Source organism: Chiloscyllium punctatum, chromosome 18 (genome assembly GCF_047496795.1).
Source record: "Chiloscyllium punctatum isolate Juve2018m chromosome 18, sChiPun1.3, whole genome shotgun sequence".
Taxonomy (NCBI): domain Eukaryota; kingdom Metazoa; phylum Chordata; class Chondrichthyes; order Orectolobiformes; family Hemiscylliidae; genus Chiloscyllium; species Chiloscyllium punctatum.
The window spans coordinates 85,018,432-85,046,039 of NC_092756.1; the positions used below are offsets into that span (position 1 = coordinate 85,018,432).

A 27,608-nucleotide genomic window follows, 5' to 3' on the forward strand; every position below is an offset into this window, starting at 1 on the left:
TGGAATCGAACCTGGGTCCCTGGCGCTGTGAGGTAGCAATGCTAACCACTGAGCCACTGTGCCACTTGGGTTTGTAGCTTAATTATCAACATCTTTGTGACACACCTCTCCCCTGGCCCATCAAGTCCTGTGCTGGGGTTTGAACAGAGGCTTTACCCCAATCCAGAGACAGGGACAATATCCACTGCAGAACACAAGCTCCTCTGGAAAGTAAATCTTAAACCGAACTGTATTTCAGGAGTTGTTGTGGAGCGATATTGAACACGAGAGGGAGATGAATAGATTATCCATGATGCCATTCCCACCTTGTAAAGAATCTATGATGAGGCGACTCAGACAAGAGGAACCAGACAGCAGGTAAAATCCTTTGGCATCTTGGACACTTATGGCCTAGTACACAGCAATTTGGGTGAGACGGAGTTCAGAGTTTGGAGCATGCAGGTACCCAGGACAAAACGACTTATGACTTGCCGCTAAACTGGACTCAGTGCTCAACAAACCATTCAAAAGTGCATAAACATAACATTGGGTGTGAAAAGATTGGTACGTTTTGCTGCTTGCCTTTGCTCTTGTGGGACTAGGAGACAGTGAGGACAGCAGATGCTGGAGATCAGAGTCGAGAGTGTGGTGCTGGAAAAGCACGACAGGTCAGGCAGCATCCCAGGAGCAGGAGAATCGACGTTTCGGGCAAAAGCCCTTCGTCAGGAATATCTTCTGCTCCTCGGGTGCTGCCTGACCTGCTGCGCTTTTCCAGTGCCACACTTTTCGACTTTTTGCTCTGATGCATAATGTTTGTACTCTTCATGTGACGTAGGTAATATTGTGGGCCACTGTCAATTCTGCAGAGTGACTTGCTGGGATTTTGTCTTTACTGCTGCAAAATGCGGTCTGAAATATGTATATTTTTAAGGAGATAAAGCAAGCTCAGCTAAAGAGGTAAGGAGTAGCAGAGAGAAGCAGTTGCATTTACATTCCTTTGTGTTGACCTTACGAGCCAGGGGAGAACCCCATTGTGGTTCTGGAAGGGATGGGAATGGTCGAGCAAGATCGATAGGAATGGTTCGGGCCCCATCACGTACAACAAGAGGATCTTCCATGGAGAAAGCCGGAATTCTTTTTCTCGATTAGATTGCTGACAGTGTGGAAACAGGCCATTTGGCCCAATCAGTCCATGCCAACCCTCCAAACAGTAACCCGCCCAGACCCATTTTCCTCTCGCCAATGCCCTAACACTATGGGCATTGGATGTAGGTTGGCTCGCTGAGCTGGAAGATTTGTTTTCATCAGCTCAGTGAACAAGCCTACATCCAGAACCTCAACCTGAACGACAAATCTTCTCAAAAACCCACTAACTATGGGGCAATTTAGCATGGCCAATCCACCCTAACCTGCACATCTTTGGATTGTGGGAGTAAACCCACACAGACAGGCTGAGAACGTACAAACTTCACACAGACAGTCACCCGAGGCTGGAATCGAACCCGGGTCCCTGGCGCTGTGAGGCAGCAGTGCTAACCACTGAGCCACCATGCCACCTGAATCATCGGTGTGGAAGGTCATGTCATTGGAATGGATATAGCAAAGACAGAGAAACCAGAGAGATTGGAAAGAAGTCTCTACAGGAAGTAGAGGTGGGTGGAAGTGTAGTCACCAAAGTTGTGGGAATCTGAAATAACAATGGAAAACGCTGGGAATACCAAACAGATGAGGCAGCATCGGTGGAGAGAGCAAGAAAAAAACAGAGTTAATGTTTCCAGTTGATAGCCTTTCGTTAGTTATAGGGTCGTAGAGATGTTCCCAAAGATGGGGCAGGAGATACAATCAGGAGATACAGTTTAAGGATACGGGGTGGACTTTTTAGGACTGAGATGAGGAGAAATGTTTTCACCCAGAGAGTGGGGAGACTGTGGAATCCTCTGCCACAGAAAACGGTTGAGGCGAAACATTGAATGTTTTCAGCAAGGAGTTAGATCTAGTTCTTAGGATTAAAGGGATCAAAAGGTATGGGGAGAAAGCAGGGACAGGGGAACTGAGTTGGACAATCAGCTATAATCACGTGGAGGCAAGCTCAAAGGGATGAATGGCCTCATCCTGCTCCTATTGTCTTTGTTTCTGTGTTAACCTAGGACTCTGGATTGCTAGTCCTACAACACCACTTTCCCCTTTTCGATAATATGTGATTTGGAGACTTGAGTCTTCACCCAAGTGCCTGAAGGAAAGCTGAGTAACGATCTGCATTTGTCTACCCTCCATCCAGGTTTGAATCTTGGCCACTTAGTAGCTCGACGGAGAATGAGGACAGCAGTCCAGGTACATATCCTTTGCTCCGAAATCTCTGGGATAGGTGTGAGCGTGTTGGGCTGAATGGCCTGTTGCTGTGCTATAAAGTTGGTATAACCCGACATAACAATTTGTATAAACGTGAGAGAGATGCTGGATATTTGGTCAAAACTGAAGATTAACCGGCGTTGGGGTGGGGAGGGGGGCGGCGGGGTGGATGGGGGGTTGGGGGGGGGTGTCTTCAGGTAATTCTTCTCCCACTGAAGACCAAGGTGTAGCAGAATATATAGGCCATTTCTCAAAGTACAGTCAACGCGAGGGAAGGGGGGAGATACAAAGGGACATTTTGAAGAATCCCTTCCCCATCCTTTCTTATCTGTGATCCACCTTACTTTTTGAGCTCCGTGACCTTTCATTACTTTGGACATCTTCAGCTCAGATCCTCCCTGCACACCTACCTAGGAATGAATAGCAACAGCACTTTGCAGATGTAACCACACCACTTGGACTGGAGTGGTTTGAGAAAGCAGCTCCCCACCACCTTCTCAAGGCAATAGACTAGAAATGCTGGCTTAGAGTGTGGCCCTTACATTCCACAAAAGGACAAGTATGGCAGGAAGCTGACCTGTCCTGAACTGAACTGTGTTGCGCAGAAACAATAAATCAGCCTTGTATTTCATTGTCGTTTTCAAATACCTCAACCCTCCTCATCTCCATGCTCCTTTAGGGTCACAGAGTTGTACAGCACAGAAACAGACCCTTTGGTCCAATCTGTCGATGCCGACCAGATATCTTAAATTGCTCTTGTCCCATTTACCAGCATTTGGCCCATATCCCTCGAAACCCTTCCTATTCATATATATATAAGTTAGCTCGATGAGCTGGAAGGTTTGTTTTTCGATGTTTCGTCACCAGACTAGGTAACATCATCAGTAAGAGTCTCTGGTGAAGTGCTGGTGGTATGTCCCACTTCTCTATTTATAGGTCTTGGTTTCTTAAGGTGGGTGATGTCATGTCCAGTTCTTTTTTTCATTGAAGGTAGATAGAATCTAAATCGATGTGTTTATCGATGGAGTTCTGGTTAGAATGCCATGCCTCTAAGAATTCTCGTGTGTATCTTTGTATCGCCTGTCCTAGGATGTGCCCACAAAGTTACCAACACACTTAAACCGTGACTAATTAACCTAAAGGATCCATTAGATACCACCAGCTAAACTAACGTCATTTACAAGATACTATGCAAGAACTGTAAAGAAAAAAACACTACATCAGACAAACTAGCAGGAAACCTGCCACCAGGATACATGAACACCAACCGGCCACCAAAAGACAGGACTCACTCTCACTAGTTTCTATACATACAGACAAAGAAGGACACCACTTTGACAGGGACAACATACACGTCCTAGGCCAGGTGAAACAAAGACACACACAACAATTCTTAGAGGCAGGGCATTCTAACCAGAAGACCCTCGATAAACACATCGATTTAGACTCTATCTACCTTCCCATGATAAAAAGAACCGGAAATGACATCACCCACCTTAAGAAACCAAGTCCTATAAATAGAGAGGTGGGACATACCACCAGCACTTCACCAGAGACTCTCACTGATGATGTTACCTAGTCTGGTGATGAAATGTTTGAAAACAAACCTTCCAGCTCATCGAGCTAACTTACATACTTATCATCAATCTGAGCTACAGATCCTCTCAAAAATCGCCATCCTATCCATGTTCCCATCCAGATGCTGTTAATTCTGGTTACTTGCGTGTTCCTGATATTAATTGTTCCGTCTTTGCAGCCTTGCCTTCAGCACCTAGTTCCTGAGTTGGGGAGTTCCACTCTCTAACCTCCCTGTTCCTTCACATTGTACCTCTGTCACGAAACGTTTGGTTGTCTCTCTTTCTTATCTCCACAGATCGTTCAGTGTCAAATTTCTGTCTCATAACACTACCTTAAAAATGTCCATTATGGATTGGATTGAGTTGCTGCGATTCTTATTAATCTTAAAATAATACAGAGATAGTTCTAAATCTAAATGCACCTGTGATGGTAAGGCCAAGTGTATGGGGATTGCAATTGTTAGGTGCTTTGATTTGACTGGCACAGATTCAATGGGCCAAAAGGCCTTCTTCAATGCTCTTGAGAGTTAGTCACCATTGTCTTAGTAGACCTTAGGGTTACTTTTTGATTCGAGAGAGAGAGAGAGAGAGAGAGAGAGAGAGACAGAGGACTAACGGTAGTCTTAATCTAAGGGCTACCATGAAGGGAAAGATTCAGAAGGAGGCTCCTTTATAGAGACCGCGACTGGTGTGGGAATTGAACCCACATTATACGTGGAGAAAGTGAGGACTGCAGATGCTGGAGATCAGAGCTGAAAATGTGTTGCTGGAAAAGCGCAGCAGGTCAGGCAGCATCCAAGGAGCAGGAGAATCGACATTTCGGGCATGAGCCCTTCTTCAGGAATGAGGAAAGTGTGTCCAGCAGGGTAAGATAAAAGGTAGGGAGGAGGGACTTGGGGAAGGGGCGTTGGAAATGCGATAGGTGGAAGGAGGTCAAGGTGAGGGTGATAGGCCGGAGTGGGGTTGGGGGCGGAGAGGTCAGGAAGAAGATTGCAGGTTAGGAAGGTGGTGCTGAGTTCGAGGGATTTAACTGAGACAAGGTGGGGGGAGGGGAAATGAGGGGAGGGGATGAACTCAGATTTCTCCAGTTTCCTCATTTCCCCTTCCCCCACCTTGTCTCAGTCAAATCCCTCGAACTCAGCACCGCCTTCCTAACCTGCAATCTTCTTCCTGACCTCTCCACCCCCACCCCACTCCGGCCTGTCACCCTCACCTTGACCTCCTTCCACCTATCGCATTCCCAACGCCCCTCCCCCAAGTCCCTCCTCCCTACCTTTTATCTTATCCTGTTGGACACACTTTCCTCATTCCTGAAGAAGGGCTTATGCCCGAAACTTCGATTCTCCTGCTCCTTGGATGCTGCCTGACCTGCTGCGCTTTTCCAGCAACACATTTTCAGCAGCCATGTTATACGTGTCAAGCCAGCTATCCAGCCAACTGAGGTAAACTGACCACCTCTGTTCTGTAGGTCTCTATAGAGTCATAGAGATGTACAGCACAGAAACAGACCCTTCAGTCCAACTTGTCCATGCCGACCAGATATCCCAACCAAATCTAGTCCCATTTGCCAGCATTTGGTCCATATCCCTCCAAACCCTTCCTATCCATGTACCCATCCAGATGCCTTTTAAATGCTGTCATTGTACCAGTCTCCACCACTTCTTCTGGCAGCTCATTCCAAACACACACCACCCTCTGTGTGAAAGGATTGTCCCTTTGACCCCTTTAAAATCTTTCCCCTCTCACCTTAAACTATGCCCTCTAGTTTTAGACTCCCCTACCCTGGGGAAAAAGACCTTGCCTATTTACCCTAGCCATGCCCCTCATGATTGTATAAACCTCTATAAAGTCACCCCTCAGCCTCCGACACTCCAGGGAAAACAGCCCCAGCCTGTTCAGCCTCTCCCTCTAGCTCAAACCCTCCAACTCTGGCAACATCCTTGTAAATCTTTACTGAACCCTTTCAAATTTCATAACATCTACGATTCTAACACTTCATTTACATGACTTAAATCATTCTGAACCTTCCCACAAACAAAGACAGAAATTGCAGGAAAATCTCAGCAGGTCTGGCGACATCTGTGGAGAGAAAGCAGAGTTAACGTTTTGGGTCCGAAGACCCACCTTCAGAACTACCAATAGACAAGTGGGGGTTTGGTTAGCATGCTGGTTTGTGAAGCAAAGTGTTACCAACAACATGGCGTCAATTCTTACAATGCCCTTTGTATCCAAGAACATCTCAACCTCATCTGAGCTATGGTAACCCTTGGATTAAATGCTCCTTTGTCACTTTCTAATGAGCGAGTGGGATATGGCAGCTTTATCTTACCTTTATTACACATGTAGTCTCATGCCACATGCTACCCTTGATCTGGAATTTTCTCTCTCTCTCTCTCTCTCTCTCTCTCTCCCTCTCTCCGAGTCAGGAGTTTGTCACTTGACTCATTAGCTCCACCTCTAGATTAGAGTGGTGTTGGAAAAGCACAGCTGGTCAGGCAGCATCCGAGGATCAGGAAGATCGACGTTTCGGGCCTTCATTAGGACTGAAGGCAGGGAGCCTCCAGGGTGGAGAGATAAATGGGAGGGTGGGTGGGGCTGGGGCTGGGGAGAAGGCAGCAAAGAGTACAATAGGTGGATGGGGGTGGGGATGAAGGTGATAGGTCAGAGAGGAGGGGGGAAGGTATTAAGAGTACAATAGGTGAATGGGGGTGGGGATGGAGGTGATAGGTCAGAGAGGAGGGTGGGGGATGGTAGTAAAGAGTACAATAGGTGAATGGGGGTGGGGATGGAGGTGATAGGTCAGAGAGGAGGATGGAGCGAATAGGTGGGAAGGAAGGACAGGTAGGACAGGTCATGGGGACAGTGCTGAGCTGGAAGTATGGAACTAGTGTGAGGTGGGGGAAGGGGAAATGAGGAAACTGGTGAAGTCCACATTGATGCCCTGGGGTTGAAGTGTTCCGAGGCGGAAGATGAGGCGTTCTTCCTCCAGGCGTCTGGTGGTGAGGGAGCGGCGGTGAAGGAGGCTCAGGACCTGCATGTCCTTGGCAGAGTGGGAGGGGGAGTTGAAATGTTGGGCCACGGGGCGGTGGTGCGAGTGTCCCGGAGGTGTTCCCTAAAGCGCTCTGCGCGTCTTGCTGCGAGTGTGGTGCGGAGGATCCTAAAGGAGAACCGTTGCTTGTGGTTTTGAATCTACAGATTGTAGCTTCTATTGTATTCTCTGCTACCTTCTCCTCACCGCTCCCCCCCCCCACCCCTCCCATTTATCTCTCCACCCTGGAGGCTCCCTGCCTTCAGTCCTGATGAAGGGCTTTGCCCGAAACATCGATTCTCCTGCTCCTTGGGTGCTGCCTGACCTGCTGTGCTTTTCCAGCACCACTCTAATCTAGACTCTGATTTCCAGCATCTGCAGTCCTCACTTTTGCCTCATTAGTTCCACCCACATCCTCTGGCAATCAAGCACCGTGCAAGGATCTGTGATCAGGCAAGCTTAACCAAGCATGGCAATGCCTTGCACTGGTTTTACTTTGTTAAAGGCACTATATAAATGCACATTCTCTCCTTTCCAGATGAAGGTCACCTGCTTAGCTTCTCCCTCAAGCCTGGTTTGTTTGGAGCCAGCTTTCAACCGCAGTCGGAAGATCCGAGCAAACTAACCGTCAGTGATCAAGACGACAGAGATGAAAAGAGGTAATTCTACTTTCACTTTCTTATCCTGCGAAATCCTTAAGCTTCAGAATTTTGGGCGGATGATTAAAAAGCAGCAGGAGACAAGCAAAAAGAGCACTCAGGTGAACCGGCTTCACTCTGCATCTCCCCAGTGCTCGGAATAGAATCCCTACAGTGTGGAAACAGGCCCTTCAGCCCGACAAGCCCTCCGCACGGTAACCCTCCCAGACCCATTCACCCCTGACTAACGCACCTAACCTACACATCCCTGAACACAATGGGCAGTTTAGCCTGGCCACATCTTTGGGGGTGTGGGTGGAAACCAGAGCACACCGACACACCGAGAACATGCAAACTCTACGCTGACGGTTGCCGGAGGCTGGAATCGAACCCAGGTCCCTGGTGCTGTCAGGCAGCAGTGCTAACCACTGAGCCAACATATGGGCCTTTCCTCGCTATCAGTTCCATGTTTCTGACTCCTCCATCTGCTGTTGCAAAGTACATGGAGTCATACAGTTATACAGCATGAAACAGTCCAACTCGTCCATGCCAACAAAATATCTTAAACTAATCTCGTACACCTTCACAAAGAAGACTCTTTGGCTGTGCCTTTCTGTCACTGATTCCCGCCCCCCCCCCCCTCCCCCAACCTCCAAGTGCTGCGAATGCTACAGCAGGGAGTGCACTCAGCACCCATGCAAGACCAGCTATTGATGGGCAATATCTGGAACGTCTGCATTGTGTTTGGAACATGACTGGATTCACAGGGACAGGATATGAAACTATTCAATCAGTGATACAGCAGGTAATGGGCACAAGCTGTTGACTATCGGGAGACCGGGCGATGGGAGCCAGTTACTGGGGACAGGGAGGGAGGGGGAGAAATGAGGGGATGGGTGAGGGGGAGAAATGAGGGGAGAGTGAGGAGGAGTAATCGGGCAGGAGTGAGGGGGAGAAATGAGGGGGAGAGGTTTGGGGAGTAATGATGGGGGAGCAGAGAGTTGAGAGAGGGGTGAATGCTGAAGTGAGTAGGTGAGGGGTCAGTGGGGATTTGAGCAGTCATTGGGGTGGTGAACAGTGATGGAAAGGGGGGGGCGTGAGGGGAGTGGTGGGGGGGAAGGTGTGAGGGGAGTTGGGGGGAGGGAGGTGGGAGGGGAGTGGGGGGGGAGGGAGGTGGGAGGGGAGTGGGGGGGAGGGAGGTGGGAGGGGAGTGGTGGGGAGGAAGGTGGGAGGGGAGTGGTGGGGGGGAGATGCGAGGGGAGTGGTGGGGAAGGAAGTGTGAGGGGAGTGGTGGGGAGGGAGGTGTGAGGGGAGTGGTGGGGAAGGGGTTATGAGGGGAGTGGTGGGGAAGGAAGTGTGAGGGGAGTGGTGGGGAGGGAGGTGTGAGGGGAGTGGTGGGGAAGGGGTTATGAGGGGAGTGGTGGGGAAGGAGATGTGAGGGGAGTGGTGGGAGAGGGAGGTGCGAGGGGAGTGGCGGGGAAGGAGGTGCGAGGGGAGTGGCGGGGAAGGAGGTGTGAGGGGAGTGGCGGGGAAGGAGGTGTGAGGGGAGTGGCGGGGAAGGAGGTGTGAGGGGAGTGGCGGGGAAGGAGGTGTGAGGGGAGTGGTGGGGAGGGAAGTGTGAGGGGAGTGGTGGGGAGGGAAGTGTGAGGGGGGTGGTGGGGAGGGAAGTGTGAGGGGAGTGTTGGGGAGGGAGGTGTGAGGGGAGTGGTGGGGAGGGAGGTGTGAGGGGAGTGGTGGGGAGGGAGGTGTGAGGGGAGTGGTGTGAGGGGAGTGGTGGGGGAAGGAAGTGTGAGGGGATGGTCGGGAGGGAAGTGTGAGGGGAGTGGTGTGAGGGGAGTGGTGGGGAGGGAGGTGTGAGGGGAGTGGTGTGAGGGGAGTGGTGGGGAGGGAGGTGTGAGGGGAGTGGTGGGGAGGGGGGTGTGAGGGGAGTGGTGGGGAGGGAGGTGTGAGGGGAGTGGTGGGGAGGGAGGTGGTGGGGAAGGAGGTGTGAGGAAGGAGGTGTGAGGGGAGTGGTGTGAGGGGAGTGGTGGGGAGGGAGGTGTGAGGGGAGTGGTGGGGAGGGAGGTGTGAGGGGAGTGGTGTGAGGAAGGAGGTGTGAGAAAGGAGGTGTGAGGGGAGTGGTGGGGAAGGAGGTGTGAGGGGAGTGGTGTGAGGGGAGTGGTGGGGAGGGAGGTGTGAGGAAGGAGGTGTGAGGGGAGTGGTGTGAGGGGAGTGGTGGGGAAGGAGGTGTGAGGGGAGTGGTGTGAGGGGAGTGGTGGGGAGGGAGGTGTGAGGGGAGTGGTGTGAGGGGAGTGGTGGGGAAGGAGGTGTGAGGGGAGTGGTGGGGAAGGAGGTGTGAGGGGAGTGGTGTGAGGGGAGTGGTGGGGAGGGAGGTGTGAGGAAGGAGGTGTGAGGGGAGTGGTGGGGAGGGAGGTGTGAGGGGAGTGGTGTGGGGGGAGGTGTGAGGGGAGTGGTGGGGGAAATGAAGTGTCTGGTGGGATGTGAGTGGGCTGGTGAGGGGTATGGTGAGGGGTGTGGTGTGGGTGTGTTGAGAGGGGTGGTGAGTGGGCTGGTGAAGGGGGTGGTGAGGAGGGTGGTGAAGGGGGTGGTGAGGGGTGAAGTGAGGAGGGTGGTGAGGAGGGTGGTGAGGGGGGTGGTGAGGGGTGAAGTGAGGAGGGTGGTGAGGGGGGCGGTGAGGGGTGTGTTGAGAGGGGTGGTGAGTGGGCTGGTGAAGGGGGTGGTGAGGGGTGAGGTGAGGAGGGTGGTGAAGGGTGTGGTGAGACGTGTGGTGAGGGGTGTGTTGAGGGGGGTGGTGTGAGGGGAGTGGTGTGGGGGGAGGTGTTGGGAAGGGGTGTGAGGGGAGTGGTGTGGGGGGAGGTGTGAGGGGAGTGTTGTCGGGGGAGGTGTTGGGAAGGGGTGTGAGGGGAGTGGTGTGGGGGGAGGTGTGAGGGGAGTGTTGTGGGGGGAGGTGTTGGGAAGGGGTGTGAGGGGAGTGGTGTGGGGGGAGGTGTGAGGTGAGGGGTGTGGGGTGAGGTGAGGGGTAAGGTAAGTGGTGTGGTGCGTGTTGTGAGGGGTGTGTTGAGAGGGGTGGTGAGGAGGGTGGTGAGGGGGGTGGTGAGGGGTGTTGTAAGGGAGATGGTGAGGGGAGCAGAGAGTGGGGCACTGAGTGAGATGTGCAGTACTCTGCGATCGGTTTCTAGCCTCCAGCAGCAGTCAGTAGTGTGCATACAGAGATAACAATCCCAGTGTATCATCCTCCATCTCCTGCTCTGTTTCTTCCAAACGTATTTTGTGATTTTCTTCAGTATTGACGGCACTATGTAAATGCTCAGCCCACCATGGGTCCAGTTGTTTCTGGTATATGGGAGAACCTTATTTACACAAAGAGTGGTTCTGTACTACCTTTGTTAATATCCTTGATGCTCTCCTGCTTTTCCTGAATATTCTGACTCACATGAAATTAAATGTTGCTAGAATCACCTGCCTTGACCACCACCACACGGCGCCCTTTTCAAATCTAAATTGTTGTTGGCACACTATTCAGCTAATTGGGGCTTCACAATTATGCCTAGCCTCTGACCTACAGCAATATCCCCTCTTCTAGTAGAGGTCACTGGTAAGCAATGCAGGGGAGGTCTGTCAGAGCTGGTTCCTTCTCAGCCTGATGGTCAAGACCAGGGAGGGATAGAGACTGAGCTGTCCCTTATAACAGCGCTTCCTCAACAATTCCCATTCCAAATACTTCCCCTGTACAATGTCATTCTCCCCTTCCATGCTCAGCTGGGCTGGGGAGCAAGTCTTCTCCCACACCAAGAACAGCTATCCTTTGTAGGTGAGATTTGTAAGGGAGCCCTCCGTCTGGGATCAGTTTCCCTCAGCAGTCCTCAGAAGTGACCCCAGGTAATTGGCAGCCTTGGCACTTCAAATGCCAACACCAAAAGGAGCACCCCCTCCAACCAAGGCTCCAGAGGTATCCCAATGCTAACCTGTCCTGCAACCCTCTTAACAGAACCGCCAAGTTAGAGGGTCATTTCTGGCAACGAAAGGAGGCCAGTCGGCCCACTGAGTCCACGCAGAGCAATCCCATCTGTCCCACTCCACATAGCTCCTGCAAACTTGTATCCTGTGTGCATTTGCGTACAGGTGTGTATCTGTGTACGTGTCAATGTGTGTGTGCATGCACAGGCATGTGTCTATATGTGTCCAAGTCTGTGTCTGTGTGTGTGTGTACATGTGTGTGTGTCTGTGTGTGTGTACATGTGTGTGTGTCTGTGTGTGTGTCTGTGTGTGTGTGTACATGTGTGTGTGCCTGTGTGTGTGTCTGTGTGTGTGCCTGTGTGTGTGTACATGTGTGTGTGTGTTCATGTCTGTATGAATGCACATTTGTATACATGTTTGTGCATTCATGGATGTTCCCATGTACAAGATGGTGTATGTCTTTGTGTGTGTGTGCATGCATTATGTGTACATATATGCGATAATGTATGTTTCTTTGTGTGTGTCCATGTGTATGTACACTGTGCATATCTGTGTGACTGCATGTGCATGTACATGTATACATGTGCATGCATGTTACCAAATATGAGATGGTACATGTGTGTGTGTGCGTGTGTGTGTGTGCGTGTTTGTCCATGTTCGTCCTAAATAGTCCTGAAGTTCCAGATTTTCCATTCCTGTGAAATGCCTATGAATGGTTCTCCTTTGCTGGAGGTGCTACAGAAATGCAAATTATTCTTGTTGCCACAGGACGCATTCTCTCTCCCTATCACTGCCCGACCTCTCGAACCTGATCCACAGTGTTAAACATGACCGTGAGGATGCCAGCGGGTCTGCCATCTTCACCCAGGAGAGCTCGGAGCTGGACAAGGTAGGACCACGGGTCAGATATCTAGGAATACGTCGGAATCTGACCCGCCATTCCATTTGGGATTGTTTCTCTGTGTGCTAATCATCTGTGGAAGACTGTGATACCACAATGCTTTTAGTTAAAGGGCCCCTTTTGAAACACAAGTGCCAGCTAAACTACAATGTCAGGTGATGAGGACAGATTGGAGAGGCTGGGGTTGTCTTCCTTGCAACAGAGAACGCTGAGGGTTGGCATGATTGAGGGGTAGAGATCGAGTAGACTGGAGGAACCCGTTTCCCTCAGCAGAGAGTTCAAAACCCAGGGGTCACAGATTCGAGCAAAGTGGCAGAAAGGTTAGAGGGGATGTGAGGAAAAGGGTTTTTTTATTGCAGAGGATGGTGAGTGTCTGGAATTGGCGGTGGAGGGAGAGACCTTAAGCTGTTTTAAGAAGTACCTGCATCTACACCTTATGAGCTGTAAGCTGCAAAGCTATGGACCGTGTGCAGGGAGATGGGATCAGGCGTGGAAACAGGCCCTTCGGCCCAACAAGTCCACACCGACCCTCCGAAGAGCAACCCACCCAAACCCATTCCCCTATACCTAACACTATATGGAGCAATTTAGCACGGCCAATTCACCTATGGGACTGTAGGGAGAAACCCACGCAGACACGGGGAGAATGTGCAAACTCTACACAGACAGTTGCCTGAAGCGGGAATTGAACCCAGGTCTCTGGCGGTGTGAGGCAGCAGTGCTAACCACTGTGCCACCATGCCGCCCATAATCTGGGTCTTTGCATCAGCATGGACAAGATGGACCGAATGGTCCCATTCTGTTCTGTATTGTTTGTATGGCCCTATGGTCATCAGGTTCACCCTTTTTGGAGAAGGGAGTCTGCCTTCCCTATCTGGTCGGGCCTACATTACGATGTCGTTGACTCTGACATGGCTCTACCAAGCCACTCAGGTCAAGAAGTAATTACTGCACTTGGATCTCCAGAAGGCATTCTACAAGGTACCACACCACAGGTCACTACATAACGTAAGGGCGAGTGGTATTGGGTATGGAGAAGAGAATTGGTTGGCTAATACGAAGCAGGTGGGTGGGCATAAATGGGTCATATTCAATTCTGGGCAGTCTTTTTCAAGACATGATCGTTGAAGGTGGGACGAAGGGAGATATGTGTTTGAAGACTCAATCCTCATGGTCAGAAGTCACGTGACCCCAGGTTATAGTCCAACAGGTTTACCGGTATCCCCCACTTTTCGAAAGGTCGCTTTACACCACTTTCACTCTTATGAAAGGCCGAGATTAGAGTGGTGCTAGAAGAGCACAACAGGTCTGGCAGCATCCGAGGAGGTGTCTTATGAAAGGCTACAGTCGTACCTATTTTCGTTAGCAGCAAGAAATCCAAAGAGGATTTTTGTTTTTACGAGAAAATTTTCCCACATAAGTTAATGCTTCTTTGCTTTACGCCATGTCAGCATACGAAAGGAACGCCCTCCTTCCGATTGGGGTCGGGGGTGGGGGTGTCCCGAATTTGAAATCACAACTTTCGGAGGTGAACCTGACACAGGAGCAACGCTCTGAACGCTCGTGACTTCAAATAAACCTGTTGGACTGCAACCTGGTGTCATGTGACTTCTGACTTGGTCCACCCCAGGCTGACACCAGCACCTCCACCTCAGTGCTCAAGTGCGTTTGAATCTCTTCTCAGCTGGACGATGGAACGAAGCACAGAATATTGCGACGCAACTGTACCAGGAAGGGCGCGCAATGGAAGGTCAGGAGGAACTCTACAGCAGATCCCCTCGAAGATCAGCAGCAGGAAGAAGGTGAGTGAGAACAAACAGAGGGACAGCGCAGACTGAGATAGATGTGTACAGAGTCTAACAGGCTCGGGAGGAGGTCATTCAAGGTTTTGACTCCATGCTGGTGAAAACATAATGCATAGACTCCCTGGAAGAAAGCTCTCAGAGATAGAGCCGATATCAATCGCTCCAACACCCGTGGCTATCCCTTCACTGCCGCGGTACCAAATTTTGTAACTCCGTCCTGAAACACTTCCATTTCTCCATCTCGCTCCCTCCCTTTAAAGACCATCCTTAAACCAATCTCTTTGACAAAGTCCTCATGCAGCTCCTCGTCGATTTCTTCCACACTTGTAGAACTGCTCCAAAGTTAAAAGGCGCCATATGCATCCAAGCTGGGCGGCACGGTGGCTCAGTGGTTAGCATGGCTGCCTCACACTGTCAGGGCCCCAGGTTCGATTCCACCCTTGGGCGACTGTCTGTGTGGAGTTTGCACGTTCTCCCTGTGTCTGCGTGGTGGGTGTGTTCTAGTTTCCTTCCAGAGTCCAAAGGTTAGGTGGATTGGCCATGCCAAAATGGCCCGTAGTGTGCAGAGTAGGTGGACTAGCCATGGGAAATATGGATTAGAGTGGTGCTGGAAAAGCACAGCAGGTCAGGCAGCATCCAAGGAGCAGGAAAATTGATGTTTTGGGCAAAAGCCCTTCATCAGGAATGTAGTACCCACTTCTGCCACGGGGAGAGAGAGAGGGACAGGATGGGTCTGAATGGGATGCTCTTTGGAGGGCCAGCATGGTTTTGTTGGGTCAAATGGCCTGCTTCCACACTGTTGGGATGCTATGATTTGGCATGTCAGGTATCTTCAGCAGTACCTCGAGGGCAGTCTGTCACCTCTTGCCCTCAGTGTTGTTACAACTGGACCCGAGGTGACACTTCCCAATCTGAGCCTATCCCTAATCCCAATTTGATTCCAGATGCAGTACCCTGAACCTTTCAGCTCCCAGGTGCAAAGGGATGAACCAGGTCCCATTGCTCATTCACCCATTCCCTCAATTGCTTGCAACAAGATTAGTATATTCAGTCTGACTCAAACCGAAATGAACTTCTGTTTTAAAGGGAGCCAATTGAACTGGGCTTTCTTAAACTAACATAAGACCATAAACCATCGGAATAAAAGGAGGCCATTCAGCCCATTGAGTCTGCTTTGCCATGCCACAAGATGTGGCTGATCTGATAATCCTCATATCCACTTTCCTGCCTTTTCCCCATTACTTTCCTGCAATCTCTTGATTGTCAAGAGGATCGAAGCTTACGGGGAGAATGGGGATGAGGAACCTATCAGCCATGATTGAATGGCAGAGCTGACTCGATGGGCCGAATGGCCTAATTTCTGCTCCTATGTCTATCTTGTCTTTGAACCCTTGATTTTCTTCCTGATTAAAAATCTGTCTGTGCCAGCCTTGGAATATCCTTCATGATCCCATCTCGACAGTTCTCTTTGGGGACAGATTCACAACCCTCAGAGAGACGATATTTCTCCTCATCCCTGTCTTAAAAAAAGAATGAGTTTATTAATCCCTGACTGGGGAAAGAAAAGTTAATACGATACACAAGCAAGACAGGTCAGAAAAAAAAAGGTGAGTTCAAAAAGATCAGGATAAATAAGAGATAAGTAGGTCAGTCTCTGAATCTCTCTGAGGAGTAGTGAGATAATGTTATGCTCTTCATTGGATGACAGTTTGAGGTTGTTGGTAGTTGATCTGTTGATTCTTGGTTCTTTCAGGTTGTTGCAAATCCTGTCCTTTTGATTCCTTTGGCGATGGCTGGATTTCAGCATTGAGTGACAGACATGGAGCCCTTCGGTTGTGGTGGTGCAGAGGCTCAGTGGTTAGCCCTGCTGCCTCATAGCGTCAGGGACCCGGGTTCAATTCCCGCCTCAGGCGACTGTCTGTGTGAGGTTTGCACGTTCTCCCCGTGTCTGCGTGGGTTTCCTCCGGGTGCTCCGGTTTCCTCCCACAGTCCAAAGACGTGCACATTCGGGTGCTAAATTGCTCCATAGTGTTCGGGCTAGGTGGATAGGCCACAGGAATGGGTGAGATGCTCTTCGGAGGATCAGTGTGGACTCAATGGGCTGAATAGCCAGCTTCCACACTGTAGGGATTCAGAAAAATGTTGCTTTACCTGCAGCACAGGGGTGTTTAAAATGGCTGTTCTCAAAACTGTGGTCCTTACAGCAGTCTAGTCTACACGACAGGCTAGCTTACTAATAAAGCACAGAGATTAGTGTTGTAGCCAGTGTTTAAAAACTGCATTTTAGCGAGCAAAACAGACATGCCCACAAGTGGAGACTTTCTGCTGAGGGGGGATAGTAAGCACCCTTGTTATCTCTTCTCGTTAGGTTTGAACTTTCTCGGTTTTACTGGTGCAGCATGCCACTGGGCCAGGCAGGACTCTGCCATCAGTCACTGATTTGCTAGCCACAGTTCTCTTTTCTTTGTTGCAGTCCTCTTTGTTAAAACAAAACACAGACTTCCTGTAAGTAGAAGAAAGATATGTCAATACATATTTTGGGGTTCTCGTCTGGCATGGCGTCCATCTTTTTGTGTGACCCTCGGCCTGGACTTTACCGTCATGCAGTCAATGAGCAGGTCACAGAATCGCAACAGTGTGGAAGCAGGCCATTCGGCCCATTGAGTTCACACCGCCCCTCTGAAGTACATCCCACCCAGACCCACCCATGTGTCAGGGGCATACCCCCACCTGAGAAGGATGGGGGGTGGGGAGGGAAGTCTAATTGAAACTTACAGAATACTGAATGTCCTGGACCAAGTGGATGTTGGGAAGATGTTCCCATTGGTGGGAGAGACTAGGACCTGAGGGCACAGCCTTAGAGTAAAGGGAAGACCTTTAGAATGAAGATAAGGAGAAGCTTCTTCAGCCAGAGAGTGGGGGAATCTATAGAATTCACTGCCACAGAAGGTTGTGGGGGCCAGGTCAGTGAGTACATTTAAAATAGAGATAGACAAGTTCTTGAGTGTCAAGGGGATCAAGGGTTATGCGGAGAAAGCAGAAAAATGGGGTTGAGAATCTTATCAGCCATGTTTTAATGGCGGAGCGGACTCAATGGGCTGAATGGCCTAATTTCCAGCCTATGTATTTCCCACAGCCAACCCTGAACACTATGGGAGAATTTCCCACAGCCAATCCACCCTAACCTGCACAGCTTTGGACTGTGGGAGGAAACCGGAGCACCCGGAGGAAATCCACCCAGACTCCATGGGACAATTTTCCATAATCAACCCACCTAGCCTTCACATCACTGTGATGCTATGGGGTAACTTAGCGTAACCTGCACATATCTGTGACACAAGTCATGGGGAGAATTCGCAAGCTCCACACAGACAGTCACTCGAGGCTGGAATCGAACCTGGGCCCCTGGCACTGTGAGGCAGCAGTGCTAACCACTGAGCCACATGCTGTGCTAATCTCCCCTCCCACTCCGTCCGGTGTTTTGTCATGATGGTATGTGTGTTCAACGCTGTGCACTGATGCTTCTCTCTCACTGGTTTTGGCACCTGGCCATCTAGGTCACATGAGGCTTGAGCAGGTCCTGGAAGATGAGGAGTCAATGTCTCAAGGTTCGTTCTACATCCGGGTTAACCTGAACATCCTCGGCCACGTGGACAACTGCTCACTGCAGGTGAAGTGTGATGAGATCCTGCACGTTCTGGACACCGGCCAACACACGAAATATGAGTGGCCGTGCGCCCGAGTCGACCCATTTACCAAGAAGGATCTGGAACATGGAACCATCCCCAGCTACAGCAGGTACGGAGCGGGCTATTCAATAAAGACAGCTTTAGTACGATTGGGAGAGATGGTAGGGAGGCAGCTAAATGGGCAGCATGGTGGCTCAGTGGTTAGCACTGCTCCCTCACGGCGCCAGCAACCTGGGTTTAATTCTAGCCTCAGACAATTGTATGTGTGGAGTTTGCACATTCTCCCCGTGTGTGAGTGGGTTTCCTCCGGGTGCTCTGGTTTCCTCCCACAGTCCAAAGATGTGCAGGGTAGGGTGGATTGGCCATGCTAAATAGCCCTATACTGTTCAGCAATGTGTAGATTAAGTGCATTAGTCAGGGTAAATGTAGAGTAATAGATTAGGGGGAATGGGTCTGGGTGGGTTCCTCTTCGGAGGGTCGGTGTGGACTTGATGGGCCGAAGGGCCTGTTTACACACTGTGGGGATTCTAAATCAAGGCAAGGCACTGCGGACGCTGGACATCTGCAGAGAGGAACTTTGGAGAAACTCAGCAGGTCAGGAAGGAATCAAAGGGGGACAGAAATGCTTAGGTTTGAAATCAAGATGGGATTGGTCAGTAGGAAGAGTTCCAGTTCATGCCGAAAAGCGTGGTTGTAACCACCGAAAGGCAGACTCACCAGGCCAGGGCTCGGTGACCTCTTGACTCTCCTTGAGTGCAAGTCATAAAGGAAGCCTTGTGCAGTGTACTATTGTCCGGCTGGTCATTTCAACAGCAGCGCCTATGGAGAGAAAAAGCAGATGAATGTTTCAAGTCTGGTATGACTCTTCTTCCGCACAGTTCTGACAAAGCGCCACCGGACTCGATGTTTCTCTCTCCGTTGACGCTGCCGGATCTGCGAAATGACCAACGAACTTCAATCTGGCAGTGGCTTAAGTAGTTCATTTTGAAGGGATGCCCTCTATCCAAGGCATAATCTGAGAACTAGGGCCCAGACCGTTCAGGAGAGAGGTTCGGCAACACCTCTACACACAAATGATGATACAGGCTTGGCTCTCTCTTCCACCATCATCAGTGGCTGCTGGTTCAGTTGTTAGTTTGAAATCCGAGATAGATAAGATTTTGTTAAGCAAAGGTATTAAGGGATATGGGCCAAAGGCAGGTATATGGAGTTAGGCCACAGATCAGCCACTGAGTGGCGGAACAGGCCCGAGGGGCTGAATAGCCTCCTCCCGTTCCTACGTTCCTCAATGGACACCATTTTCTCTGGGAAGATTACTGCTAGTGCTCCATGTGATAAAGGATTCTTAATGCTGAGTGAGAGAGAAACAACATGTTCATCTTGATTAGCTTGTTGTGGGGGTCGTGAGACTGAGCTGCTTGAAATGGTTTATCTCTTCCAGAGCTTACCAGCTCCTCCTGCTCAAAATCTATGCACTGACAGCAAACGTTGAGAAGAAAGAGAGGGCGGGAAAGGTAAGGAGCCACCAACTCTACTTGGACAACGTCAGCAGTCCTATTTACTTGTCATTATAATCCAGCCAATGGACCTTATTTGATAAATTGATGTAATCCCTCATTGCAATAGTAACAACTAACTGATGATTAGCTATTCAAGGGTTCAGTTGTAGGGTATAGAAGGAGATCATTTGACCCAGGCAGAGAAATCTAGTCAGTCCTATTTCATTCACAGAGTCATAGAGTTATCCAGCATGGAAATAGACCCTTCGGCCCAACCACTCCATGCCTACCGTAATCCCAAACTAAACTCGTCCCACCTGCCTGCTCCTGGCCCATATCCCTCCAAACCTTTCCTATCCACGTCCTTATCCAAATGTCTTTTCAGCGTTGTAACTGTACCCACATCCACCACTTCCTCAGGAAGGCCATTCCTCACACGAACAAAAAAAATTTGTCAAAAAAATTTGCCCCTCATGTCTTCTTAAAATCTCTCTCCTCCCACCTTAAAAATGTGCCCCCTAGTTTTGAAATCTCTCATCCTAGGAAAAAGACAACTACGCTATCTATGCCCCTCATTATTTTAAAAACTTGTATAAGGTCGCCTCTCAGTCTCCTACACTCCAGTGAAAAATGTCCCAGCCTATCCAGCCTTTCTTTATAACTCAAACCCCTTCCATACCCTGCACCATTCTTGGGAAATATATTCTGAACCCTCTCCAGCTTAATAATATCCTTCCCATAACTGAGAGACCAGAACAGGGCACAGTATTCTAGAAGGGGTCTCACCGATGTTCTGTACAATCTCAACATATCGTCCCAACTCCTGTAACCCAGTGAATTTTAAATCATTAGTCAACCTACCTGACTGTAGGTTTAGTCATAATAAATATGAGATGTGAGAATTCTCTCCTCATTAATCTACTCCTTACTTCTTTTCTCAAGTTTACGAAGAACAACATTAAGGTGAAGAAGGTGTGTTCAGATCGAGTGAGAATTGTGCCTGCGAGTCTCCCCCGATATCTGCCTAGTGCCTGTAACCCTACTCTCAGATCCTGGTATGAAAGTGAGTCGAGTCAACTGAACAATTCCTCTGCTTTTAGCTGACCTTGTGTGTCTTTGGTTGTAGCAAAATGTTTAGAATCCTTGACCTCTCGGTCAATAAATGCTTTTTGGATTTGCTATCCCACTGCTGAAAGAAGAAACAGGAAAGGAAAAAGCCTCCCAGTTCTTGACGTTACCAATCCATTTTATTTCTCGCTTGTAACCGAAATATGGCTCATTTGTGTATTGTTGAGTCTGGATCCATTGTCTTCCCAAGCTGGTAGGCCAGATAGTTACAGACAACCCTTTCATGTCCAATATGCGAAACTTCTTGTGGGAGTATAAGTTCAAACAAGGGATGCAAGTTTCTTAAAACCTGCCTCCATCGATAGTTTCAATGGCTTTAGACCCAGTGATAACTTCAGCGCAGGTGATTTTGATTATTCCATGTTGGTTTCATGAACTTGCCTCAGACTCAGTGATGACTGTGTTAGGCCCATATTTCTTCCTTTCCGAGGAACATTTCAGTCCACAAAGGCCTCGGCTGTTAAAATTCGACACTGGAAGATTCGAAAATTGACCGTCCGCATTTGACCGCTGTCATTTTGATGACTTTCCTGGACTGAGCTGCACTAAAGGTGCAGGAAATGGGAGTCTGGGCAACTTGCCAAAATCTCCCAGTCTGCTCAGAAAACCGTATCATGGACATACAGTACATTCTTTACAACTGGAAGACAGTAAAATGGAGAAGACCTCCTGAGTAGAGTTACTCAAGGGCCGCTTTGGATGTGTGGGCGCGTGTTCGTCAGTGGGACGTCAAAACGCATCTCTGCTATCGGTGGGCATTGCCCGTGAACCCCCCCAAATGATTTGGCGGGGGGGGGGGTTGGAGTTTGAATCTCTTTTAAAAACAGTGATGTTCTCTTGCATTCCAGATAAGGATGAGAAGATCTTGCCGTACAGTCTGGTTCAGCCAATCACCGTCTGGCAAAAGCGGCCGGTTATCATCATGCCCACGGTGTTGGCCAAAGCGTTGATGCACCGTCTGCTCCAGTCTCCACCCGCGTCAGAGTTCAACATGGTGCAGCCAGGTACGTACAATCTCTTCCCATTGACAGACCAAGGAGGCCAATTGGCCCGTCATTGAAAGCACTACCCAATGACCGGTAGCCCCGTGACTGTCTCCCTTTCAGTTGCTTACTGGGTCCCCTTTTGGAGAGTTATTAAGAGTGGGAGGAGGCCATTCAGCCCCTCAAGCCTGCTCCACCATTTGCTGTGATTGTGGCTGACCTCATCTCAGCCTCAACTGCACTTTCCTTCCCACTCTCCAAAACCCTTCAACCTATTACTAATCTCCTCCTTAAACTTAATCAATGTCCCAACATCCATCAGACTCTGAGCTAGTGAGCTCTACAGACTCACAGCCCTTTGAGAGATGTAATTTCTCCTCATCCCTGTTTTCAATCTGCCTTAACTCTAAACCATCACCTCTTGTCCTAGATTGCCTCGCGTGAGAAAACATCTTCTCTACGTCGACTCTGTCAATCCCCTTTAGCATCTTCTGTACCTTGATTAGATCACCTCTCATTCTTTTAGACCCTAGAGGCTATCAGGCTACATTGCTCGATCTCTCGATGATTGAATCTATCCTTCAGTGAATTGTAGATCAACAACTCCTTGAGTAAGCAATAAAGTGCCAGATTTCACTTGAATCTTTGCCAATTATTTTTAGTTTGTCTCCTCTGGCTACTGGTGTTATCCCATTGAAAGGTGGCTTGCCCCATGGAACCGCATGTCTCATTGAATCTTCCCTGAGCTCTCTCAAACTCTGAGGAACATAAGCGACAGGAGATGGGCTTGCCCATTCAGTTTATTAGCCTTCCACTCTCCATTCCCACCCAAATCATAGAATTCCTACAGTGCAGATAGAGGCCAATCAGCCCGTCGAGTCTGCGTTGTCCCTCCGCGGACAACGCAGTCCTGCATCCCCACGGCTAATCCACATACTGTACATCCTGCTTCCCCACGGCTAATCCACATACTGTACATCCTGCTTCCCCATGGCTAATCCACATACTGGACATCTCTAGTCACTATGGAGCAATCTCATGACTATTCCACCCTAACCTGCACATCTTTAGACTATGGGAGGAAACTGAGGCCAACCCGTGCTGAATGTGTACACTCCACACAGACAGTCGCCTGAGGCCGGAATCGGACTCGGTACCGAGTGAGGCAGCCGTGCTAACCACTGAGCCACCCCAAATATCTCCTGATGCTTTGAGAGGCCAAAAATCTGTCTGTCCTGAATCTTAAATATATTCAAAGTTGGAACATCCAGAATCCTAGTATTCAGAGGATTCCAAAGATTCACAACCCTTTGAATGAAATTTCTTCTCCCATTTCAGTGGCTCAGTGGTTAGCACTGCTGCCTCACAGCACCAGGGATCCAGGTTCGATTCCAGCCTTGGGTGAATGTCTGTTTGGAGTTTGCACATTCCCTTCCCCCCCCCCCCACCGTGTACCCCCATGGTTTCCTCCCACAGCCCATATTTGTGCAGGTTAGGGAATTGGCCAGGCTAAATTGCCCATAGTATTCAGGGATGTGTAGTTTAGGTGCATTAGTCAGGGATAAATGTAGAGTTTGGGGAATGGGTTTTGGTGGATTGCTCTTCAGAGGGTCAGCATGGACTTGTTGGGCCGAATGGCCTGTGGGGATTCTAAATGGTGGATTCCTCATCGTGGACCTGTGTCTCTAATAGATTCCCCAACCAGGGGGAAACAACCTCTCAGTTAGTCACCTGTCAAGCCTCTCACTTTTGCCCTTCAATCCCCTCCCTCACACTTACCTCTCCAACCAAACACTCAGTCCTCACATTTAATGGATATTGACCTGGGAAAGCACAACAGGTCAGGCAGCATCCAAGGAGTAGGAATATCGATGTTTTGGGCTGCAGCCTTTCGTCAGGACTAGGGAGGGGGGAGGGGAGCTCAGAAATAAATAGAGGGGTTGGGGGAATGCTGGGGGAAGGGCAGGTGAGAAGGTGATAGGTGGTTGCAGGTTGGGGATTATTGTGATTGGTCAGCGGGAAGGGTGGTGCAGATAGGTGAGTAGGAACATGATCAGGTGAGGTCAGATCAGGGAGGTGAAGAGAATGGGGAGGGCTGGACATTGGGTAAGGCTGGAGGGAGTTTGAAGCCTCATATCTCCTTGTGTGGCTGGGTGTCTTTGTTTTGCAGAACATTGTATTCAGTGCAATTGAAATATAAGTTGTTGTTCTACACTCTAGCAAGGGAGATAGTTGCATTCATGTGGTGCCTTTCATGACTTCCGGATGTTGCAAATTGCTTCACTGTGTGACAATGCTGCTCCTTTAACAAGGTTATAGTGTCTTGGGTTTTCTTTTTCAAAAGGGGTTGTAAAAGACAGAGGTTCCGATTTGTCTAGGCTAAGGCCACTTTGCTAATGGCTAACAGATACTGCCCAAGGCAACAATCAGGAAAAATGGCTTTTAGATTATTTGTTCAAACACTTTAACAATGAAAGGGGAATGACCAAATCTCCCAGTTTAGGGGTTTTGTCCCATTTGGATTAGCTTTTAGCTGGGGACCCAAAGAAACAACTCCAGTGAAAAGAGGTTCCATGCTGATTCTCTCTCTCCTACATCTCTCTGGGAAGAACCTGGGTTTGAATTTATCTTTTTAGCCAAGGGATGTGTTTATGGGGATGTTGCAGGAAATTGGAAAAGCAGCATTAAATTGCAATAGAGTTGGTTGGGTTTTCAGAAAGGTTATGTTATTCTCGATGTTGTATTCTCTTTTGTTCCTGTTGCAATCGGTAGTCTGTAGATAAATTCTGTTTTGTTTAAAACTTGAGTGGTTTGACCAGCTGCATCACTCCTGGAATATCCACTTTACACCTGCTTAAAACAAACTAGCAAAGTTAGGGTCTGGGTTACCTTCTTAAAATGTTTTGAGGGGAGTCTGACCTGGTCCACCACAACTGCCAGTTGCTTTTAAAGTGTTGCTGTGTTGGAAATGTGAGTGTCAAACTGTGCAGAATGGGCTGAGAAGTGGCAGATGGAGTTTAATTTAGATAAATGCGAGGTGCAGCATTTTGGGAAAGCAAATCTTAGCAGGACTTATACACTTAATAGTAAGGTCTTAGGGAGTATTGCTGAACAAAGAGACCTTGGAGTGCAGGTTCATAGCTCCTTGAATGTAGAGTCGCAGGTAGATAGGATAGTTGTTGTGGTTCTGTTCGCCGAGCTGGGAATTTGTCTTGCAAACGTTTTGTCCCCTGTCTAGGTGACATCCTCAGTCCTTGGGAGCCTCCTGTGAAGCGCTTCTGTGCTGTTTCCTCTGGCATTTATAGTGGCCTGTCTCTGCCGCTTCCGGTTGTCAGTTCCAGCTGTCCGCTGCCCTGGTTGGTATATTGGGTCCAGGTCGATGTGTTTGTTGATAGAGTCTGTGGATGAGTGCCATGCCTCTAGGAATTCCCTGGCTGTTCTCTGTTTGGCTTGCCCTATAATAGTAGTGTTGTCCCAGTCGAACTCATGTTGCTTGTCATCTGTGTGTGTGGCTACTAAGGATAGCTGGTCATGTCGTTTCGTGGCTAGTTGGTGTTCATGGATACGGATCGTTAGCTGTCTTCCTGTTTGTCCGATGTAGTGTTTTGTGCAGTCCTTGCATGGGATTTTGTACACTACATTGGTTTTGATCATGCTGGGTATTGGATCCTTCGTTCTGGTGAGTTGTTGTCTGAGAGTGACTGTTGGTTTGTGTGCTGTTATGAGTCCTAGTGGTCGCAGTAGTCTGTCTGTCAGTTCAGAAATGCTCCTGATGTATGGTAGTGTGGCTAGTCCTTTGGGTTGTGGCATGTCCTCATTCCGTTGTCTTTCCCTTAGGCATCTGTTGATGAAATTGCGGGGGTATCCATTTTTGGCGAATACCTTGTATAGATGTTCCTCTTCCTCTTTTTGCAGTTCTGGTGTACTGCAGTGTGTTGTGGCCCTTTTGAATAGTGTCCTGATGCAACTTCGTTTGTGTGTGTTGGGGTGGTTGCTTTCATAGTTTAGGACTTGGTCTGTGTGTGTGGCTTTCCTGTTAACCTTTGTGGTGAATTCTCCGTTCGGTGTTCTCTGTACCATCACGTCTAGGAATGGGAGTTGGTTGTCCTTTTCTTCCTCTCTCATGAATCGGATTTCTGTGAGTGTGGCGTTGATGATCCGGTGTGTGTTCTCTATTTCTGTGTTTTTAATGATTACAAAGGTGTCATCCACATATCTGACCCAGAGTTTGGGTTGAATTTGTGGTAAGACTGTTTGTTCTAACTTTTGCATTACCGCTTCTGCTATGAGTCCAGAGATGAGTGAGCCCATGGGTGTGCCGTTGATTTGTTCGTATATTTGGTTGTTGAATGTGAAGTGTGTTGTGAGGCACAAGTCCAGTAGTTTGAGTATGCCATCTTTGTTGATAGGTTCAACGTCCTGTTGTCTGTTATGTCTGTCCAGCAGGTTGGCTATTGTTTCTCTGGCTAAGGTTTTGTCAATAGAGGTGAACAGTGCCGTTACATCGAATGAGACCATGGTTTCTTCCTTGTCTATGTGTATATTTCTGATGATGTCCAAGAATTCCTGTGTTGATTGTATAGATTGTCTGGATCCGCTGATCAGGTGTTTCAGTTTCTGCTGTAGTCCTTTGGCCAGTTTGTGTGATGGTGTCCCTGGTAGTGATACTATGGATCTGAGTTGGATGTCTGGTTTGTGCACTTTAGGGAGTCCATAGAATCTGGGGGTGTTGTTGCTTTCAGGTTTCATTCTTTGTAGGTCAGACCTGGTTATCTGTCCGTTTTTTGTAGATTCCTCAGTGTGTTGTTTATCCGATTGGTGAGCTGTGAGTTGGGGTCAAACTCCCGCTTTTGGTAGGTATTGGTATCTGCAAGTAGTTGTTGTGCTTTTTGGATGTAGACTGCTTTGTCCAGGATGACCGTCATTCTGCCTTTGTCTGCTGGTAGTATGATTATGTTCTTATCGTTTCTTAGTGATTTTAGTGCTTCCCTCTCTTTGGTGTTGAGGTTATGTGTTTGTCTTTTTCTTGTTATCAGAGATACGATACTTTGTCTCACAGTTTGTTGTGTCTCTTCTGTCAGTCCATTGTTCCTGAGTGTGCATTCTAGTGCTGCTAGGAAGTCTGCTGCCTTAGCGTCCCTGTGGTTGTAGTTGAGTCCCTTGGCCAGTATTGTTCTTTCCGTGTCTGTGAGCTGTCAGTGGGAGAGGTTTTTAACCCAGGTGTGTGTTGTGGTCTCCTCTTCTTTGTGTGTTAGTTTGGCCATTTTTTCTTTTAGTGCCATTTTTTTGCGGTGTGTGGTCCTGTTTTGTCCTATGGTGACGGCCTGTTCTATGGTCCGGGTCCATTCCTGATTGGTGGTTTTTGAAATTAACGATTTTTGGCGCGCAATTTCTTGTCTGTATTTGTGTAGTCTGTTGTGAGCGTCTGTAATCATTACCTGGATCATTCTGAATCCGTTCTGCCTAGCTGGGTCCCTGGATTGTGGATTGTTGACTGGTGGTCTGTATCTGACACATGGTGGAAGGATTCGATTCTTTCGGCATTCATGCAGGAACCAGAGTTGTTTGTATGTGGCGCTTAGGCGGTTGGCATAGGATTCCCATTTCCTAGCTTGTCTTAGCGTCTCTCGCCCGTAGGTGTTCAAAGTTTGGGAGACGATTTGTAGCTCGGGTGCTCGTTGTTGTGGTTCTGTTCGCCGAGCTGGGAATTTGTCTTGCAAACGTTTCGTCCCCTGTCTAGGTGACATCCTCAGTGCTTGGGAGCCTCCTGTGAAGCGCTTCTGTGCTGTTTCCTCCGGCATTTATAGTGGCCTGTCTCTGCCGCTTCCGGTTGTCAGTTCCAGCTGTCCGCTGCAGTGGCCGGTATATTGGGTCCAGGTCGATGTGTTTGTTGATAGAGTCTGTGGATGAATGCCATGCCTCGAGGAATTCCCTGGCTGTTCTCTGTTTGGCTTGTCCTATAATAGTAGTGTTGTCCCAGTCGAATTCATGTTGCTTGTCATCTGTGTGTGTGGCTACTAAGGATAGCTGGTTGTGTGGTTTCGTGGCTAGTTGGTGTTCATGGATACGGATCGT

General features: G+C 49.0%; 1 protein-coding gene across 2 annotated transcripts in view; it reads left to right on the forward strand.

Moving 5' to 3' along the window:
- The window catches only part of LOC140489274 (caspase recruitment domain-containing protein 11-like), a 122,795-nt gene that overhangs the window by 83,670 nt on the left and 11,517 nt on the right, over positions 1–27,608 (forward strand). For both annotated transcript variants that reach the window (XM_072588643.1, XM_072588644.1), the window contains 9 exons: positions 239–357; positions 2,258–2,310; positions 7,472–7,592; positions 12,297–12,417; positions 14,114–14,231; positions 17,792–18,032; positions 19,365–19,437; positions 20,365–20,485; positions 21,399–21,554. In XM_072588643.1, the coding sequence (XP_072444744.1) occupies positions 239–357; positions 2,258–2,310; positions 7,472–7,592; positions 12,297–12,417; positions 14,114–14,231; positions 17,792–18,032; positions 19,365–19,437; positions 20,365–20,485; positions 21,399–21,554 (1,123 nt within the window). The remainder of the gene's footprint in view (positions 1–238; positions 358–2,257; positions 2,311–7,471; positions 7,593–12,296; positions 12,418–14,113; positions 14,232–17,791; positions 18,033–19,364; positions 19,438–20,364; positions 20,486–21,398; positions 21,555–27,608) is intronic.